The 20573-nt window shown below is 35.4% G+C and overlaps 1 protein-coding gene across 2 annotated transcripts in view; it reads right to left on the bottom strand.

Annotated features, from left to right (window-relative positions):
• Positions 1–5651: 5651 nt before the first annotated feature.
• Positions 5652–20573, bottom strand: part of nlgn4xa (neuroligin 4 X-linked a) — an 84640-nt gene continuing 69718 nt past the window's right edge. For both annotated transcript variants that reach the window (XM_006637913.3, XM_006637914.3), the window contains 2 exons: positions 16646–17435; positions 5652–8015 (listed from right to left, as the gene is read on the bottom strand). In XM_006637913.3, the coding sequence (XP_006637976.1) occupies positions 7172–8015; positions 16646–17435 (1634 nt within the window). In that variant the 3' untranslated portion in view covers positions 5652–7171. The remainder of the gene's footprint in view (positions 8016–16645; positions 17436–20573) is intronic.

The raw sequence follows: 20573 nt of genomic DNA, 5'->3' as shown, positions 1-20573 counted from the left end.
ATTAAAAGAGTTGAATTGTATTTCTTATCCACAGTGCAAAAGAAAGAGGGGGGGGGGGCACACTCTGTTTCCAGTGTAATAGGATGAGACATCTGGCCAGGAGAGTTGCAAATACTAATACATCAGACTGCGCCCTAGATAGCAGAAAATCCCCTGGAACTACACCAAAAGACTTCAATGAGAAGAGTGGGCTCAAAGAGCATGGACAGAATAGTGGATACATGTTTGATAACAGAAGTCCAGAATGACATCACTTTGGGACCAGTCCAAAACATATGATGCAGAGAAGGAAGAAGTTTGCTTGGATTTCACACGTGTTGGGACTGTGTTCTGATGAGTCTTAGCTAAATGAACACTAGACAGGTATACACAATGCACTGTTTCAAACTGATTAAAAACATGTGTGCAATAGATCGAAGAAGATTGAACGGATTCTCGGTCCTTATCTGTACAATGAGTATGCTGCTGCTTTTCACATTATTTTTTTTTTTTACAAAGAAAGTGAGGGGGAGTCCCATGAGGAAATTACAGTATGTAAATTTTGGAATTTAAACCTAACTCATACCTCTGTTGTCAGGATTACGTTCAAGTGCAGCTGGGAAAATGAGGGAAACCTATTTATGTATGCTAAGAGGTTGAATACCATTTTTAAGAGTGACAGTTTACCTTAGAAGGTAGAAAAAACATCTATGGAGATGAGGCCTTTATATGAGATTACAAACCAGGGTGTCATCGCAGCTGACCCCAGGCCCAGATGAAGTGTCAGATTATCAGGATATTACTAACATTAAACTCTTTCAGTCTTGAACAGAGAAAACAATCACATGACCTCAATGGCCACAAACTAGAGGACACAGGTGAAAGCTACTGTATATGGAAGTTAAACCAAGAACAGGAAGGGGTAATTTATTTGCCCTAAGTGGTGGGAAAGTGGAACAAGCTTCTCAACCATGACATTGAGGTCTGTACCCTTCAAAAAACACTTGGATGAAGTCCTTGGAGCAGTAAACTGCAAACTATTAAATGGGCTGGATGGGCCAAATGGCTTCCTTTTGTTTGTCACTGTTCTTATAAATATTCTTATATTTTCACCTTTGTCAGAGTTAAAGCAAGAAGGTAACATGAAACAACACAAAGAGAGGAAGACTGACGAGTTAACCATTAGCTTGTCATTTTTGTAGGCTAGCTGAATGTCCAGTGGACGGTTTGATCATTCTCTTTATTCAAAGAAATCCACTTGCCTGTGGCAAATGCTGCAGCAAGTGATAATCTATCCAGAAAGCACAAAATAATTGCCAGTTAATTGCTGGACACAATTTAGTCACCTTGTCTTTAAAAAGTATAAGGATATAAAAGCCCCTAGAAGAAAGTGACAAGCTCCACTGGTCCAGATTTGGACCCAAGCCCTGGAAGTATACTAAAAATGCCAGCATGCCACCCCATCTTACATAAATAATGCAATTACAAAAAAGAAATATTACCATTAAGAGTAATTGCTATTACTGTTAGCAACACTACATAAAGAAAGCAGATGTCACAGACAGTTCTTTCCGAGCCCTATACAGACAACGCGATCCGGAATTGTGAAGATACACTAGGGAGAAAGTCATGCAAGAAAGGGTCTGGATACAGGGGGGCGTGTCCGAGGTGAGCAGGTGTCCTGGGGAGGTGAGTCCGGGCGAACAAACGAAGCTAAAGTCCAAACGAGGAATCCAAACAGAAGAGTAGAGTCCAAAGCCAGGAGATCCATCCAAGGGTTAAAAGCATGAGCCTGGTCGGAACCGGCGGGGCAGGGAATCAGGAACAGAAGGTTAAACCCATAATGCAGCCAGACGCAGCCAGACGCAGCCAGACGCAGCCAGACGCAGCCAGACGCAGCCAGACGCAGCCAGACGCAGCCAGACGCCCCAAGCTCTCATGAAATGTGATTCAATGAGGAACCAGGAGTGAAGTCCGCGTCTGGCTTTTAAGGGGGAGCGGGAATAGGGAACAGGTGCAAACAATAGGAGAAAACAAGGAAGCGCTGGAGCGCCCTTAAGAGGAGGGGTTAGCGATCGTGACAGCAGACTTGCCTTGTATACGTCTTAACGAGGGATGTATTTTTTATGGTCTTTTTTTCACAGGTTTAATCTTTATCTCTCCCCAGCCAGCAGCACTTCACATCCTGAAACCAGTGCCCTTCACACTGTGCTTCTCCATACTTGCTCTGTTCCTCACTTTGATGTGACATAGATCATCATAATCATGTTTTCCTGTGCCTCATGCTGTTTCTCAAAGTCGTGTGTTCTGTGTCTTTTTTCTAACTACTGGCTTCATCACTATAGCCTTGTTGACTGTAAAATGAATCAGTTTTTTCAATGTGTCCATTAACTTTAAGCAGTTCTTGTGCTATTTTAAAGGTGGGGGGTGTCTTTTTCTAATTTAGCAACTTGCATTAAAATATATATTTTAATTGATATTGTATTTTTCTTAAATTCAAAGTTAAGACAAGTCAAAATAATGTTTTAATTCACAAATAGTATTACAGAGTTACTGTAATTTATGTAGTATAACTGCACATAAATAAAATGTGCACAGTATTCAAATGGTTTTATTTCACATAAAGCTTACTGCTTGAAACGATTCATGAATAAAAAATTAGGATAATAGAGTATGTTCTAGTAAGAATACTGTATTCAAACTGTACTTCTATATAAAAAAGAACGTTTTAAAGAATGTTTTAAATCATGATCACTTAACTAACAGATAATGAAAACAGTCTTGATATGATTTAAAACGTTCCTAAAAGAATTTAGAAATTCTTTAAAAATAACTGGTGGTGCTGAAAGTGAAGGATGCAGAAGACAAAGACAATGCTGGGTATATGTACTGTATTTATGGAATAAAATCAAAAAGGAAATGTGTTAATAGTAAAATATAAACTCTCTGGGATAAGCCACTGGGCATTTCAATGTCTTCAAAATGAAAGATAGAACTCAGATTCTTTGTAAAGAAATGACAACAATTAGAAATATGACTTCTAAAGTAAAAGGAATTAACTCAGACGCCAAAGGGATCAATAGAACAAATTTAAATATTTTAGAATTAGTGCACAAGTGACACATTAGCAATGTAAAAACAGTTGAATGTTCAACTTTTTCAAAGATGCAGATTTGGCAGAAAACAATTTTAAAAATGCTTTAAAATGAGCTGTTTATATTTTTGAAAACAATATTTGATAAACTACTATACATTGTTTTCACAATATTCTTTGTTCCAATGAAAAAAAAAACATTTTTTTTCAGAAAATAACCAGAGTATGTCTTGAACACAGTGTGTAGACACTTTGAAATATATAATACAACTCAGGCACTCAGTGAAAGTAGATCAAGAGGATTACCTCAAAGCGCAGAGGAATATCTTTTCAAGAAGGCCAAAGAAACCCCCAAACAACATTTAAGGATCTGAAGATTAAGCTAGAAGATTCAGGAATTACTGAATGCGACAGAACAGAGAAAATTAGTTAATAGGCAGTTTCTAGCAGACTTAGCAACAAATAACTATTGAAAAGGACCCAGGACAAAGCTTGAAACTTTCCAAATATTTTTAAAAAGTGCAAACTTTTTGACAAAAGTCTTTGATACAATGAATCCAAATGATTTTTTTTCTACAGAAGATTATAGGATTTTCAGAGGAAAGTTGGTGCAGTCATTTTGCCTCTTCTTAACATTAAGGTAAATCCATAATGCGGCAGTCTTGCTTTATTGAAGCAGGTCATTTTTTGATAATGCATTATGTCCATGTGCATGCTTCATTAAAGATTGGTTAAATTAAAAAATCAAAACAAAAACAATGATTCTTTCCACTAATGGTTTTCATCTGGCACAGTTGAAAGAGAAATTCAAGTAGGAATGGAAATTCCTCTTTTTCTTGATAAAAACGTTTGAAGTTGATCATAAGAAGTAATTCCAAAAAGGACAACAAAAAAATTATGAAAGGTAAACATGCATATTGTTGTCTTAAAATGCAGGACGTACATGAATTTCTTTGTCCACAAAGGGTGAGGTAACTTGCCACAGTACAGCAAACCCGAAGCATTGGGTTTTGTAAGTTTGAAAGTTTCACACAAGCAAAATAATGATAGTATATATTAAAAGAAACAATCACAATAAATTATCAAACAGAGGTAACTAAGCACAGTGCTGTTAGTTAGAAGCTCTGTGTTATAACTGCAGTAACTGGCCTTTGGTGTCTGTAAATGTGTTTGCATGTGGTCTGTGTGTTCACATGGGTTTTTGCTGGGTTCTTTGGTTGCCTCACAGTTAAAAGATTTACAGATTATTTTTAACATCTGGATTGTTCCCCTGGGGTTTATCCACAATTTCTGTTCTATGGTTCCGACTTTTCTTGTACTTTGTAAATTGACAGTTTTATTTTATGATCTTTTGTTTTCATTTTGACTACTAACTATGGATTTAAACACTGAAGCCTAAGTGAAACAGGTTATTAGGATGTTCAAAGCTTTTGTATGTGTACCTTATTACTCAACAGACTGCTAAAAGTGCTTGTTTGGCCAGTGGAAACATATTGCTGAGGAGTATGTGCATTTAGAAAAGAAGAGGAAAGAAACTGGTGCAACTGAAATGAAATGCCTGAGGAAAATGTTGGAAGTGACCGACCTGCCCAGAAAAGCCAGAAAAAAGATTAACCACCAAGTCCAAACCAGGAAAAAAACAGGAAATGAATTATTAGCAGCACTTAAGAAAATAAAGTTTCAGTATTTTCAAAATGTAGTAAAACGAAGCCACATTAGATGTATTACTCAACCACAAATACTTGATCAAAATACATCTGTCAGCCAGTTATCTCGATGCTCTTCCTTCCTTAATATAAAGAGGTTCAACACTGCATATTTGTTTTGGTTGGTCCAAATGACTAAAACTGAAGTTTGTTACAAATATATTGAGAGTTGCATTTATCAGTCGTGTTTGTTCATGATTAATATTGGAATCCACAGCAAAAATCACAGTTCAGTATTTCACAGTCACAATACTTTTGGTGATCTTTCTGTCCTTGACTACCTTAAAATATTTGAGATGGAAATTATTTGGTCATTCATGCATTTATATCGACTGGATTTGTGGTATCTCTTCTGTCACTTATGTTTACTAATTAGAAACAAGATCAGTGAAATCATGTAATACTAAGGAAACATCTTGTAGTTCACTGAAATGATCAAAATCTTATTTGTTACTTCTGGAAATGTAATTTAGTGGTTGGTAATAAGACTTGGAAAAATAATAATTAAATGTGTATGAGATCTTCTCATAGTGATAATTTTTGGAACACTCTCCAATCTAGGAAAATAATGCTTACACTAGCAGAACAATTTATATGGTAATAATTTAATGATTCTGCAAAAACAGACCTTTTTTTGTCTTTTACATTAATAGGGAAGAGATGAATGCATTAAAATAGTATAGAAGTATTTTGGAATGGTGGAATGTAAGCAATTTCAGCTTGGAGCTTTAATTAAAAAAAACCCTTGTCTCTCATGTTGGATATTCTGCTGATGCTGTGTAACTACGCCCTGACGCAAAATGCTGTGTCCATTACCTTGAAAGGGAAAGCAAAATGTTAGGAATAAATATGTTAAATAAATAAACACTGTCTTAGAAAATATTGTGATATTTTATTAAAAATGCTGCTGAAAAGTTTATACACGTGTCCAGCCATAAATATCATCTATCATCACTTAAGGCAAAAAATGCAAACAATATAGAGACAAACAATATAGTTTAATATCCTAGATTAAAACCCTGCCTGCCTTTTCAGGTGAAGGATCTAAGGCCAAGATGGGTACCTTTGTTTGAAATTACAAATGTATTTCTATGATCCTCAGTTCATGTTCTATTGACTTTTTTTAAAGTGGATGCATAATTAAAATAATCTGGGTTCATGATATTTTAACTCATTCACTTGCTTTGTAACCCAAAATATCACAAGCCTGGCACAATACTTTACATATTGCTAGCATATGACGAGTTGAAATATTTAACATATATTTCTTTACAAACATATCCAACTAATACTGATACCAAAATCCACTGCCGTTTTCTAAATCCATTAAGATGCTGGTCACGTCTGAAGCTGAGGCAGTGTTTAGGTTGCTAAAAAAAAGGCTTATAATATAACTAAACTAAGTAGCACATGATGGATTATGTAAAAACATAAGGTTTTAGGCATACTGGTAATATCATTGATACCACATATCATTAAATCAGTTGTTTTTGTGTGCATTATACCTGGTGTTCATTAAAACAGTCCATTTATTCTCCCTCGTAGTTTGAACCTAAAACAGTACAGAATCTTTCCTGAAATGCAGTTGTAAGCAATACTTAAACATGCAACAAGTGTAATCAGAAAGGAAAAGAGGTCATGTAACACTGAAAAAAATATACTGTAGATGATCAGTAGGATATATGTTTTTCCAACAAATGAAAGATATTTGTTTTTTTTTTCCTTTAAAACATTTTTTTCTGAATGAAAAAATGTTAGGAGCAATATATTTACACACATCACAACTGAAAGCACAAGCTCCTTAAAAGCCATATTTAAACTCAAAACAACAATAAAAGCTTCTTTTTTTTACTGACAACTATTTACACGTTTTTTTTATTTTTTACAAATAATCTTAAATACAATTCAGGCTGGCAAATTTTCACTTCTCACAGAACTATACCATTTTACTGCATAGCCCCTTATATATAAATTAAAATCCAATGACTTTCTTTTTCATTTTCTTCTTCATTTTAACACACACTTGTAAGAGAACCCCTTGTTCGTAGTTCTTGGCATACAGTGTATGGCACATACAAAGCTTTAAATGACCATGTCATCACTTGCTACATAAAGAAATATACTTTTATGTAATTTTCCCTTCATCAGTCTTCTGAAGTGAACAACTTTCTTGGTTTTATCTTGCCTCTTGAAGCTCAGTTGGTTCCATTACAAAGCTGAGATCCAAATGCATTGTTTCAATAGTGACATTCACTTTTCACATTTAACAGGTATGTAAAGTTTGTCTCTAATATTATTTTTAGAAGGCGCAGTAACAAAATAATATCTTAACGTCTGTGATGAGTCTCAGTAGGAGTTACTTTTTCTTAAAATAGTTCTGTGGTACGGGTTACTATACCCTTGTGGTGGAATGTCCATGGGGTAAGTTGGTACTGTTTTGCCCGGTACTAAAGGTGTTGAATGTGTGCAAGGGCTGCATCCCAGCTAAAGTGTTTGGAATCATTATGGTATTAGGCGTCATAAGAGGAATGTCATCCGGAGATCTTCTCAGTGTTAGTGTATAGTCAGGTGGGCACGTAAGTCTCAGGGTGTCATGAGCCTGCAGAGGTTCACACTCATGATCGTGCTCCAGCTGCTTCATCTGCAGTGACATCATCTCCTCGTTCTGAATGTGTGCAATGTCGTTGGTGGTGTTCCTTTGGGGACTGGGCCGCCGGTGGGTCTCATGACGCCTCTTGTCTTTTTTGTAGTACAAAGCCGCAAAGGCCAGAATGTTCAGGAAGAGCAAAGACGCCCCAACCGCTATGGTGACGCTTAGCTCTGTAGAGTAATCCCGCTTGTTCTCGATGAGGACCGTGGTTTCCTCTAGGTCGGACTTGTGGGTGTCCGTCCCTTGTTTTGTGTTGGCTGGAGTCATTCCTGGGTGCCTCGTTGTTGAGGGCCAGATCTTTCCAGGAAAACGCTTGGTGTAAGGAAAAGGAGTGGTGTCTTGCGGGGGTACCTTTGTTGTCGTTGAGACATAATTGAATAGTTCATTTATGTTATGCAAGTGCGGCACAAGTTCCAACCAAAAAGCAACCTTCGTGGCTCTGTAATGGTCTCTGACCCTGGGTTTCAGGCCGATGTGCAAGTACAGTTGATCCTTCGGATTGTACTTGGACCAGGCTACCTCTTCAAATCGGTTTGGCTTTGTATGGATGAATTTTGTGTCCTGTGGGACAGGCTGGTTTGGGTCACTGAAAAAGAAAAAAAAATCATGTGATTGTGTTATGTCAGGCTGTTTACATAAAAGGAGAAAATTAATCATTTGTATAGTTACTTGACCTAAATAATGAAATGCTGTAATGAGATTTTTTGGTGCATTGTTAAAATGTTTCTGTTGAAATAATAATTCCAAATATTTAGGATCACAAATACAGTAAAATGAAAGGGGAATATCCTGAAATCTATGGCTTATAGGAAGAGTTTTGACATATTAACTAACAAAAGCGGAGTAGCAAAACTAACTAGGGCGGAGCGGTGGCTCTGTAGCTAAGGATCTGCGCCTGTGATTGGAAGGTTGCCGGTTTGAATCCTGCGGCCGGCAGAGGAATCCCACTGTGTTGGGCCCCTGAGCAATGTTCTGACCCCAAGCTTCTCTCCCTGTCTGTGTCTCCATGGAGAAAACCTGGGGTATGTGAAAAGATGAATTCCTAATGCACAAAATTGTATAGGGCTAATAAAGAAACCTTAAAAAAAAGCACTCAACTGTCATAACCAAGAAATGTTCAAATAGAAATATTTCAAGAAGAATAATGACATCCAAGAATCAGATGCTTGGAAAATGTTTATTGAACATTATATTTTAGTATAATACAGTAAGTTTTGGCTTGACTACCTTGGTAACCTTCTGGCCATGGGTGGAGGAAGCTCAACTCCTTATGCAGAGAGAGGAGTTAACCAAGGGGTAGCTGCAAAGTGGTATTGTGAAGGGGGGATGAATTTGAAAATAAATACAAGAAGAGGTGTGTGCAAGAATAATAGAGAAAGTTGGTAATGATTGTGATTAGGAACAGTTGGGTGAGACCAGCTTGTCTGTCTTTATCTGACCTGAACCTCAGTTAAGAACTTCCATTTAAAGGTAATGTTACATGTAAAGAAAGGAAACACTAATTGCATACACTTCACAATACATCCCAATTGAATTAATAAAACATACCTGGGGACTAAAGTTCTCATTGGAAAGTATCACTTTTATGGGGGTAAACTGATCAACTGTACTCTAGTTCCTTGTGAACTAAGAACCAGTTTCACATTTTTGTTTAAAAAAAAAACAATATCTTCCTCTGAAAATAGAATGATTATTTTCTGATAAAGGTATTATTGAGAAACCTTTTTTATTACAGAGAAGGGAAAATGCTATTATTGTTTATTCATAGCAGGCTGAAATATCATGTAAACCACATTACAGAATAGTTTCATTCTTTCTTCTGTTTTTACTATGTGATCATTGATATCACAATTTAATAGAGTTCTGTTGTTTATAAAGATTTAATATGCTCTTTTTACCTTGAGTTTAATAGTGTAACATTTCACCTTATTACTTCTGATGTCATTAACTAGAAGTGGATAAGCAGGTTGATTAAGAGATGAAGAATGGTGACTCACTTGAAGGGTACTGTAAAAAATTTAGAGGGAAATGAACTTGTGAAATTAACGAACTCAGAGTCTTCATTTTATCAAGCAAAGAGCATTCTGTATTTAATGCAATGGTAAATATGAAAAAATCTAGATTTTATTCTGCAGACATTTTTTACATACGTGATTGGCAAGTCCAATGTGATTATATTTTTCCATTATTATTATTTTTATTTTTTCCTTAGGTCTCTAGATATCCAATTATGTTAAAAGAAAATGAACAGCACATTTTCTTGATATTGAAAGCAGCAGCTCCTTGGATCATTCCAAAGAATGAGTCCAATAACCTTGTCCTCTGAGTTCTCCCAGCCAAGTGAGTCAATGACAGGTCAGTACCAAACTGCTTTCTCACCTACTCAAACAACACCATAGGGTGTGTCTGAGGCCGCTCATTTTATTTGGGATCATTAGAATTTCTTTCCTTTTTTCCTTGTTGTGCACATGGTGTACTCCAGGGGTTGGCAATCCTGGCTCGTCAGGACAGGTGTTTAGTCCTCTCTGTCCGTTAATTTCTTAATTGGTCCTTCCTTGATTAATTGAACTAAGTCCTGAAGATTACTCCAGTAATTAAGGAGCAGCTACACTTGCGATGGAAAGGAAGTGAGGAGACAAGATGCCCTACCCCAGTTATAGAATCCTTCTTTCTATTTTATATGATATGTTTTAAAGTTTATAGAATAAATAAAACCCTCTTTGGAAAAGAAACAATTAATTGGACTGTGTGTGAGACAATTGCCACGGAACTGTAAAACTGTCATTGGTACTTTACACATTACGATATACAGCACAGTATTTATTCTTGCCAGAGTTGCCAACCCCTTGCATATTGCTATGTTATGAGTGTCCACACGAAACAACTCAATTTCTTTTTCAGCATTTATGATCTATAGTCAACATTTAAACGTTTTGTACTTTGATGTGTTAAGGCTCATCATGGTGTTGAGAATACACAATGTGCAAATTCAGGTCTATGATTGATTCACAGATAAATTCATAGATTCACACATAAAATACTGTAGTTTTTAAAAAAAGTACATACACTTTTAGCTGACCTGTGTTATAATCTTATTGTATCTTTCCTCTGACTGTCAAGTTCTTTATATACAGTATATATAAATATTGTGTTCATTCATATGCCTTTCCAATGGAAAATTATAACTATCAAATGATTTCATTATTTTAAATATAGCAAATATTGTTTGTAAATTGCATTCCATATATTTAAAATGCAGGATATAGAACAGAGAGTTTATATATAATAATAGATATAATAGAATATAACAATTGTTTAATACAGAATTCTTTTATTTAAATTTTTCTAGTTATCAGTTCTTGTTGGCATTTAAAAAGCACTAATGGTAGTGAAGAGCAGGAAGGAACAAAAACTATTTAATGTTATGCATACAAGGCCCTAAGAAGACTTTTTTTTATGGTGTGCAAGGCAGTAAAACTGATAAGGAGAACCGGCTGACTCTATACAAGGCAAGGATTGTATTTCAACATCAATCTTTCTTGCTCTTTGAGCTGCAAAATTTAATTCCGTATTTAAAACAAGAAAAAAATATATTGTGCATTTTAACTCTACTTTTAAAATAATGAAGAATTGTAGGCCTTCCCAGCTAGGCGGTTGAGGTGCAAACTACCTCTTTCAAGAGATGGTGGGCACAAATTTGGATTAATTAAGCTACTAAGATACTAAAAATGAGGTGGGTCTCTTCAAATAAATCCTTCTCAGTAGATGACTACAGATGTATAAAAAACGCAATTTAGCACCCAATTTCAATCAAGCTCCAGAACAACTACATTAAGAAGCCAGTGTTATACAAAGTTATATTAGAAATAGAACCAAACTTAAATGCTTGTTATAGTTTTAGCATCGGAAGACCTATTCTTGGGTCTTTGCAAATTAAGCATGGTTTTTCTTATGAGTTGTTGATGTTGTAGATTACACAAATGTTGAACTAGGTATTACAATATATGGAGTTCTGTCAGCTAAAGCTCAAGAATGAAGATCATTTCAGTCTCATTTCCTTCAGGATACAACTTAATATACTGTACATGTTTTTAAACTGAGAACAGGAGGTACTTCTTGAAAAGGTAGACAAAATTTCAGATTCATTTACCTAACAAAACTGCCAACAAAATGAGATGGGCCTAATGATCTCTTCTCATTTGGATCTTTCTTGTGTTGGTAACAGACACAGTAGCTCTGATGCAACACTCACCCATAAAGGGTAGATTTACTGTTGTATAAGGCTTTACTTGAATATTTAAGTACACAATTGGTTTCATAACACATAAATCCATCCATTCATCAGAAAGATGCGTTACTCTATGGCTGTGGCCACCTCTTCTTGCAGCACAGGCCACAAGGAGGACTGAGAACCCTTGACAGGATTGTGATGCATGAAATAAATAAAACTGACATTTGTACATAAAGAAACAATACATTGTAACAGCAGGGTTACTACTTTGTTGGCTGATATTGTCAGGTCTCAGAAGCTAAGCAAGACCGGGCCTGATCAGTACTGGGATCAGATACTCTTAAGGAAACCCAGATTGCTGCTGTAAGCAATGTTGCTGGACTAGTAGGGGGGGCTTTTCATTCTGGACAAGAACTTCTAAGCCAATACCCTACCATGGTGACTGGGGACACTATGCTTTAGGAGCTGCCATTCTCCTGATGAACTGAGCTCCTGACTTTATAATAATTTACTATTCCATGGCACTGTTTGATAGAGTGCACAAAATTGCCTTTTAATTCAGTTGGTAACATAATTTCCCACATCTCTATATGTTCATCTCCTAAATGTAAAACGTTTGGGTTCTTTTGGAATGAAAATTGTTATTTAGCTTCGATTATTTAGATAATATACACAGGATTTAATTGTTAAAGACATATTGCACATAGTGGTTTCCCACAACGACTGATTCTGTTTCCTTGCTTTGCACATCGTATATGGATACTGAAGCTCACAACATTAAAAGCAAAATATCTTAACTGTTACCCCTGAGTAAGGGTAAATCCCTTTAGCTAAAAAACTAATTATAAGTTACAGAAACAGAATATCCCTTAGATATGCTTAAAATGGTTCATCATCTGTTCTAACAGATTGTAGTTTAATATAATATCAGACAATGACTTCACTGTTTGGCCTCCTGGTTAAAATTAATGAACCCTCAAATTGTTAATCACAAATTGTCTGAAATATGAAGGGTGTTCTTTATTTAGCAGAGACTTATTTGGTATTCAAATTATTGTTATTCTAGGGGAAATATAATTGCAATTCAGCAGAGCAGATGATCACAATTAATTATTTACACTTTAAGCAATGTTTGACACAACAGATTTGACAAGTTTATGGTTTGACAACAAATGCAGTGGTTTGACATTGTAGCTGTGAATTTGCTGCCTTTCAAGGAGAGATGACAAAGTGCAACCTTGAAATATTGTAAATGAGAGATGAGTGAGTAGGAAAAAAAAGGCTTTGATTTGCCTACATACAGATATATCTCAATTGAAACATTGTTAGCTATCAGTTAAGGGAAACAAGTAAGGTTCTTTGCTTCATGAAAGTGTGGGATGGTAGGAGCTCTGGAAGAATGGGAAGAAAAGGAACTATTATTGCCTAATGCATGGAGTGTGTGGGTGTGAATGTGGGGAGATGGGACTATAGTTTACTTCAAATGCAGGGGATTAATGTGTCATTAGTCACTTCCCTAACAGGTGAGTTGTTCAAAGTTTGAGCCACGGTAAATGTTTGGGGACAGGAAATCTGTCTTAGTCCATACATGGGCATATTTCAGTTGTAATAAACAGACTAGAATTCAAGCTTGAATTCAGTTACTGTTTCTGCTGCACATTTAGTCACACATTTACAGTACATTCCATAAAATGTCTCATTTAAATCATTAAACAAAGACTACAATGTGTCAAAAAATAATCACCAAACAAGCAAAATTTCTAGAACCACCTGTACAGGGTTCTACATTATTTAGAACCAAAATGGCAACATCCTCAAACCAATTTCAATTTTGACTAGAACATCTGTGACAGTATTTTCTTTGCGAAAGTAAATTAAATTATTCAAATCTATATGTAAAGAAGCTAATTTTGAATCAGAGGGAACTACAGATTTTGTCAGGACTATTTTATCAATATCTTTTTGCCTGCAGCAAGCCATTGCCAAGGTGCAGTAGACACAATGTGGCACATAATTAAGACATTGTAACCAATGTGTAGGTAATACAAAACCTTAGACCAACAGAAGACTTTTCCTCTAACAAATGGGAAAGCTCTGGCAGTGTAAGTTAATGATACAAGCCAGACTCAGTGATAGCTAGAGTATAGTGCTCAGAACAACTGCATTTTCTAGTTGAGCCAACTGAAAGCCGTGGTCTGGGATTAGGTGATATCTAAGAAAAATAAAGATCTCAATTGTTTTAAAACTAAGCAAGTCAGTTCCATTGTTTTCTCTTCTCCAAATGCATCTGCCCCTAAGTATTTCAGGATTATATAAATGGAACAGCATCAGCTGCATTAATCTATGGCATTCTTTCCAGCTTACTTCTTTGCTTGTGTGATTACACTGCAACATTAGGGCATTTGAAGCTGATGTTTCAATCATCTGGAAGCAATGAAAACCTCATTTAGGCAATCTCATAAGCTTCAATATGATTTCCACCACTTCATAGCACAAAAAGCAGGTCTTATCAGTAAAGTTAATGATGTGTTCACATCTTCTGAGTCAAGTTGGTTGTTTATTCTCATTCTTTTGAATCAGTTGATGATGGGATCACTTTGGAATGTTTGCTGGGCTTGAAATGACTTTTAAAAAGCATGAACTTGAAGTGATGGATTTTTTTGTCCTGCATCCTTTAAGTGTTTAGGGAGGCATTCACAAAGGAAAAGTACTGCCAATCGGCAAGCTGATAAAGCAGTCAATCTGCACCCTGCTGTGTTCTTATAAACTGGAAAGCAGCCAATCTATGAAAGAGATGCTATAATGGTACTGCTTAAAAAGTTTATGTAATGCATTCCAATTGTTTTTGTAATATTACCAAGGAGCATTTTCAGTTTTAATTTGTGATTTTTGTAATGGTTTGTACTGTGTTATCATTTTTTTATAAGAAAGCAGAATAAAATCTTTGAAGTTTCAGGTGGGTAGCTGTGTCAGCATGCGTAGGCTGCAAAGGACAAGTAATAGGTTTATTCCATGCTGAAAAGAGAAGAAAGAAAACACAACATTTTGGCTGTGGAGATTTCTTTGGGTGTGAGCTCACACCCGAAGAAATCTCCACAGCCAAAATGTTGTGTTTTCTTTCTTCTCTTTTCAGCATGGAATAAACCTATTACTTGTTCCTCTATAATCTTTTAAGATTGCTTTAGCTGCTGCATTGTACATACTTAAATGACTTCAACATTTAACATTCACCATTAATAACCTCTGAATAACAAGCAGAACACACATACTGTAATTGATGGGCACTCTGATTCATGTGTAAGATGTGATTGGGGAAAGTCTCTGACATTTCCTTTTCTCATTGCACACTTCTTGTCTCTAGGCATCCAGCTGTGTTTTAGGGTATACAGAAACTAAATTTATCCGGGTTTAATTTTACTGATTCTAGGACAGGGTGCAAGAAAATAGAATAAATCTACAGGGCATCTAGATAAAACCCATGTACAAAGCAGCAATTTGTCCCCAAGCTTTCCAGTTAAGCGACTTCTATTATGCACACTATTATTTATCAATTACATTACTGCATTCCTAATTTGAACAGACAACTAATTGTTGCAGGCTATTCCAGATACCACCCTGCTTCCACCAGATTTAAAATAAGTCTTTTTTTCTTTTTATTTCCCTTTATTATGTTGAATAATGTGAAATCTGCTGTATTTTTTTTCATGAATTGTTACCTTGCTATGTATTATCAAATATTTTTTACCTTCTGTTTAAAGTAAAAAAAATACAAGAAGGCAAAACGGGTCAATTTTAAATGATGCCCTGGAAAATATCAAAAATACACAGTGAGGCAAAAGACTTTCTTATAGACATATAAAGAAACATAAAACATACAGATTTACGTAAGGCTTAACCAACAACATGGTAAGAGATGACTGTTGGATGACTCCCAGCTGATGTTGTTCAAACATAAAAGGAAGGTATAACAGTAGAATGGCTTAAACTCAGCATTAAACTGTGAACTCTTCAACAATATTTGCCTGCTTCTACTTTTTTTTTCTTTCATCACTTCATCTACCTGAAAGAATCTGATTGCTTAATAGGCACAGGTTAAATAAAAGACCAACCCTCTTAAGTGTTTACGTTAATATGTCATTAAAGCAGTGCAAAAATAAGCAAATTGAATTTTCAACCACATATAACAAACTCAGACAAAAAAATAAACATCCCCTTATCAGGTATTATAAATACATACATTCTACACACTCTAAACACAGTTTGCAATATTTATTGTATATCTTTGTGAATATCTTTGCAGTGCCTCTCAATGCATTGCAGCTTTGCCATATTTGCTTGGAATCTGTATTATATTTCCTGAGGTCAGGTTTAGAAGTTCTATGGGTAAGAATTTTGCTCACAAATATATTTCTCTCCTTTCTGTTTCCTAGTTCAATTTGTAATGTTTAAATTTTAAATATCAGTATGTAGTTTAAGTTTTGAACGTAATGATAATTTATTTTATTGTTATATTAGAAAATGTATGTTTTAATTATAAGATTTATACAGGATCTTGTATTCAACTCCATTTGGCTATCTATTCTCTAATCCTCTATTCTCTAATATGTCAACAGCAGCTTTCCCATTTTTGTAGGGTGGCTCTTGCGTGTTCACATGCAACTAATTTCTTTAAAGATAAGACATCTCAAAAGCTGCTGAGATAAAATTTTCAAAAAATGTGTTTCTCAATCTGATCATGAATATATCTCAAGTATGGTCTGTCATCAACATACACATTATGCATTTGACATGAACATGGTCGATCAAAGGATTTATAGACATAATATAATTTTAGAACCAATAGCATGTGTTATGTCAACAGGCATTTTTAATGCCTGTTGACATAATACATGCTATTAGTTCTAAAATTCTGATTATTTTATAACCTGAAATCATAGATCATCCAAAGTAGTTTAAAAGTATCAAAAATTGCATTTTTTACCTACCCAGTTTTTGCAAAGTTAGTCCAGTATGTCATGACCACTGCGCTCAGCATGACATCATTTTTGGAGAAGTTGCAGTTGAAGAGATCTGTAGGTCCAATCATCGGAATGCCAAACACATATGGTACTTCATCACCATGCGCTGAGTCAGCCCAGCTGGGCTTCATGTCACTCTGGCAGTGATGATAGAAAGCGTAGAAATACGTTGGTGAGCCGTACTGTGCGTGTAGGTCAGCAGTTGCCACGGCAGGTGCCACCCACTGGTGATCGGTGAACAAAGCAACAAGAGTCTTCCTACGTGTTTCGGGATTCTCTTTATCTGCCCAGTCTGTGTACATAAACTTGATCGTCTCCCGCAGAGTGTCTTTCCCTTCCGGATAGCCATACAAATGATCCACAAAGTCAGACACCGCAAAGTCGAAATCGTTTGCTGAGACCCCGTCCTCGCTGTCGACAATGCCGTCGACAAATTTGAATCCTTCCCCTTGGTTCACCCCGAGCATGATGTCGTAGTTCAGGAACTCGCCCTGCTCCATTAAAATCTGAGGGTCGTCCGGTATCACATCCCCATCGATGACGGGCCCAAAAGCTATGTGGTACTTTGCTGGGGTGATGTATTGCTCAATTAGTTCTTTGTAGTTCTTGTTTTGGAGGCATTCAACCAAATCAATGGTATCGAGCATGTTACAGCCCACTTTCTCTGCCAGCATCCTGGTATACTTGGCTGGCTGGTAGTTCACTGCCCAGCTGGACAATGCTGTTCCACTTTGTATTATTGCTTTCTGGAAAAGATCTGAGGGAAGAAATGGACATGTTGGCATTAAAATAGGAAAAATGACAGAGACCAGAGGTATTTGATCTGCTTGGCAGTACTTTGATGTCAATAAATAAAACACAACACAAGCAAGCCACAAATCTGGCATACAAAGTTATGATGGAATTGATTTTTTTTTCTGGCTAAAGAAATCTAAGGTGTCCATTTTTTTCATTTTTTATAAGAAAGAAAATGCAGCTTTAAACTAGCTATCCACAATGATAGTACGAAAACTATTGGTTAGTTAACCTTTTTTGCTCTAAGCTTTTTAAAAGATTGACCATATTCAAATTTAATTTTATTTATGAATCCTTGAGCTTGATTATGTTCAAAAGACAATCTTCCTATGGTACTGAAAACTACGTTAGTATCAAATTTTCTTTTTTCAAAGATTGCTTAGTAAAAGCAATATACAAAGACAAACTATTAATAGGATAAAAAGGCAGGAATGCATTACCTTTTTGAAATATACTGACAGATACTGAACACATCAAAAGTCCATTTGGTAAAGATTAAAAGATAATATTTAATGTCAAATGGTAAGCTTTGAAACACTTAAAGATTAACTAAATGCAAAAGGACAGTTTCCATTTTATTTTCAGTATAATCTTGTATAGAGATGGTTACAAATGTTTGTATGCCCTTGAAAGAGGATTCTATTTGCATAGATTTATCTTTACCCTGATTCCTGGAAAGAGTTGTGTCAGTAGTGGTAGTTTAAGATGAATTCTTTTCCCCTGCATTGTAATTTAATGTTAATGAAATTTTAGAAAGTGAATTGATGTCTTATTGGTGGTAAGTGTTTCTCATTTTTAAACTGATGGAACCAGACCAGATTCTCAGGACACTAATGTGTTGATGCCAACAGAGGATAAACAAATCAAGCAATCAAGATTGCACAAGATTAAGTAAGATCATGTGACAGAACACTTGCATCAGAATAGCAACAAAAATTTCACTTCATATTCATTTATTCATGATATTTTGTTAAAACATTTAATTGTGTGTGAGAAGTAAAAAAACAATAACAAAATTTACTTCTTGTTATGATTAGGGTATTACTAGTTATACACTCCTAATGCATAAGAATATTTTAGGATGATTTTATAATAATTGCTTATTAATGAATCTACTGTTTTTTCACAAAATATTGATCTGTTTGGAAAATGTTACGTGCTAGATTATTTTCATCCTCTATTTTTATATTAACATAATACACCGTACCATGATGATTCACTGCTGGTGATTTGACAAGTACTGTATGTGTTTCCAATGTAGGCATACCTGCCTCTAGGCCTAGTTAGTAGCTGACTCAGATGCTATTTTAAATGCACATGCCTCTGAGTTTTGCCCCATATCATTATTCATTTGCAATTACTTATTAAAGTATGTCTGTGATTCTCCAGTAAGAGAAGAAGCAAACACAAAAGTCTCAAACCATGCATATGGAACAGCAAACAAGACCTGTAGGCTACAGTATGTGGGGTTTTTTCATGTTTTAAAATATCCTGATGATATAGAGCATGTCTGACACTTGTGATTTTGACACTTTTTGGTATGTTCCTTTATTGATAGTAGTGAATGGCTTGTTACCACTTCTGATGTTTTCAGACCTATCTTTCTTGAAGAGAAGACCTTCTGTGCTTTCTAATAGCCTTATATTAAATATGAAAATAATTAAATTGTTCCACAGGGTTCGATTTTGAGGCCAATATTAAGTAATACTACATACTACTTCAAATAATGTGGATTTTAATGGATGAATGGTTTAATTTCCATTTTTATGCTCATAATTGCAAGCTCCAACTATCTTCCAGAGGTGAACCATGAGTGTCATTCCAGACTAGTCAGCTTGTCTTGAGATCTAGGTTTGGATACTAGCTAACCTTCTTCTGATTAGTTCTAACAAAACAAAACAAAAATAAAGGTATCAATTAGGTAACAATGTTAATATTTCACTTAAACGAGCTGTTGGAAATCTAGTGGATTAGATGGATGCATTGATAACATATTTGAATACTTCTGAGTTGTATATAAAACATTTCACTTTCATCATAAAACTGTAGCTAACATTGACTGGTCAACGACAATGTTATTTCATGCTTTTGTTTTGTCCTGAATTCATATATTTGTAGCTCTTTACTCATTGATTTATCTATGCAATTGATTGTGAAATTGGTTTAAAATGTATCATTGCTTTAACTATAAGATTACAAAGTAGACTATAGCACTCCAGTTTCTTATTTTATTACTTTTTCCCTTGCTGGCATAGGAAGCATTACACTGTGTACGAACAAGTAATAGGTTTATTCCATGCTGAAAAAAAGAAGAAAGAAATCACAATGTTTTGGCCGTGGAGCCTTCTGCAGGTGTGAGCCACCTGAAGCTCACACCTGAAGAAGGCTCCATGGCCAAAACGTTGTGTATTCTTTCTTCTTTTTTTCAGCATAGAATAAACCTATTACTCGTTCCTTTGCAGCCTACACATGCTGACGCAGCTGCCCACCTGAACTATTACACTGTGTAGCTCTTTCCATCCCTTACAATATAGAACTACAGTATTAACCCCTATGTGCTTTATGGTTGTCTAAGATTTCTATTTACCAAGTAAGATTATAATAAACTCAAACATCTGGGTACAGATTTTTCTGTAGGTTGTGCACCCTAGAGTTTTATTGGAATTATAATTGTTTCACATATAATATTGTCTTTATAGCCTACAAAATGGGCCATTGTCCCACAAAGTAAAACCAAAACTGAGTTTGAGATAATGAAATAGATCCATAACAAGAATGACTGTAAATTAATTTATAAGTGTGGGAGCACAGCTATTTTAGGTAACATTAGTTATAATCTCTTATCCCTTGGTAATAAATGACTTTAGCAATTAATTTTCCTGATTTTTAAAAAATAAATAAAACAGCCAAAACTGCTTTATTTTAATAAAGTGTTAATGGAAAATTCATAGTGATGTTAGTATAATATAGAAAATTAAGTCCAAATCTTGATGATCATTAATACATAGCAATTTTAAATCTGTCCTGAATCTTTTTGGTATTTTATTTCAAAATGTCTGGCAAAAACATCAGCCAGTACTTGGAATCTCTCTACGGGGCT

Source organism: Lepisosteus oculatus, chromosome 13 (assembly GCF_040954835.1).
Source record: "Lepisosteus oculatus isolate fLepOcu1 chromosome 13, fLepOcu1.hap2, whole genome shotgun sequence".
NCBI lineage: Eukaryota > Metazoa > Chordata > Actinopteri > Semionotiformes > Lepisosteidae > Lepisosteus > Lepisosteus oculatus.
This window is presented reverse-complemented; position numbering and strand designations above follow the sequence as displayed.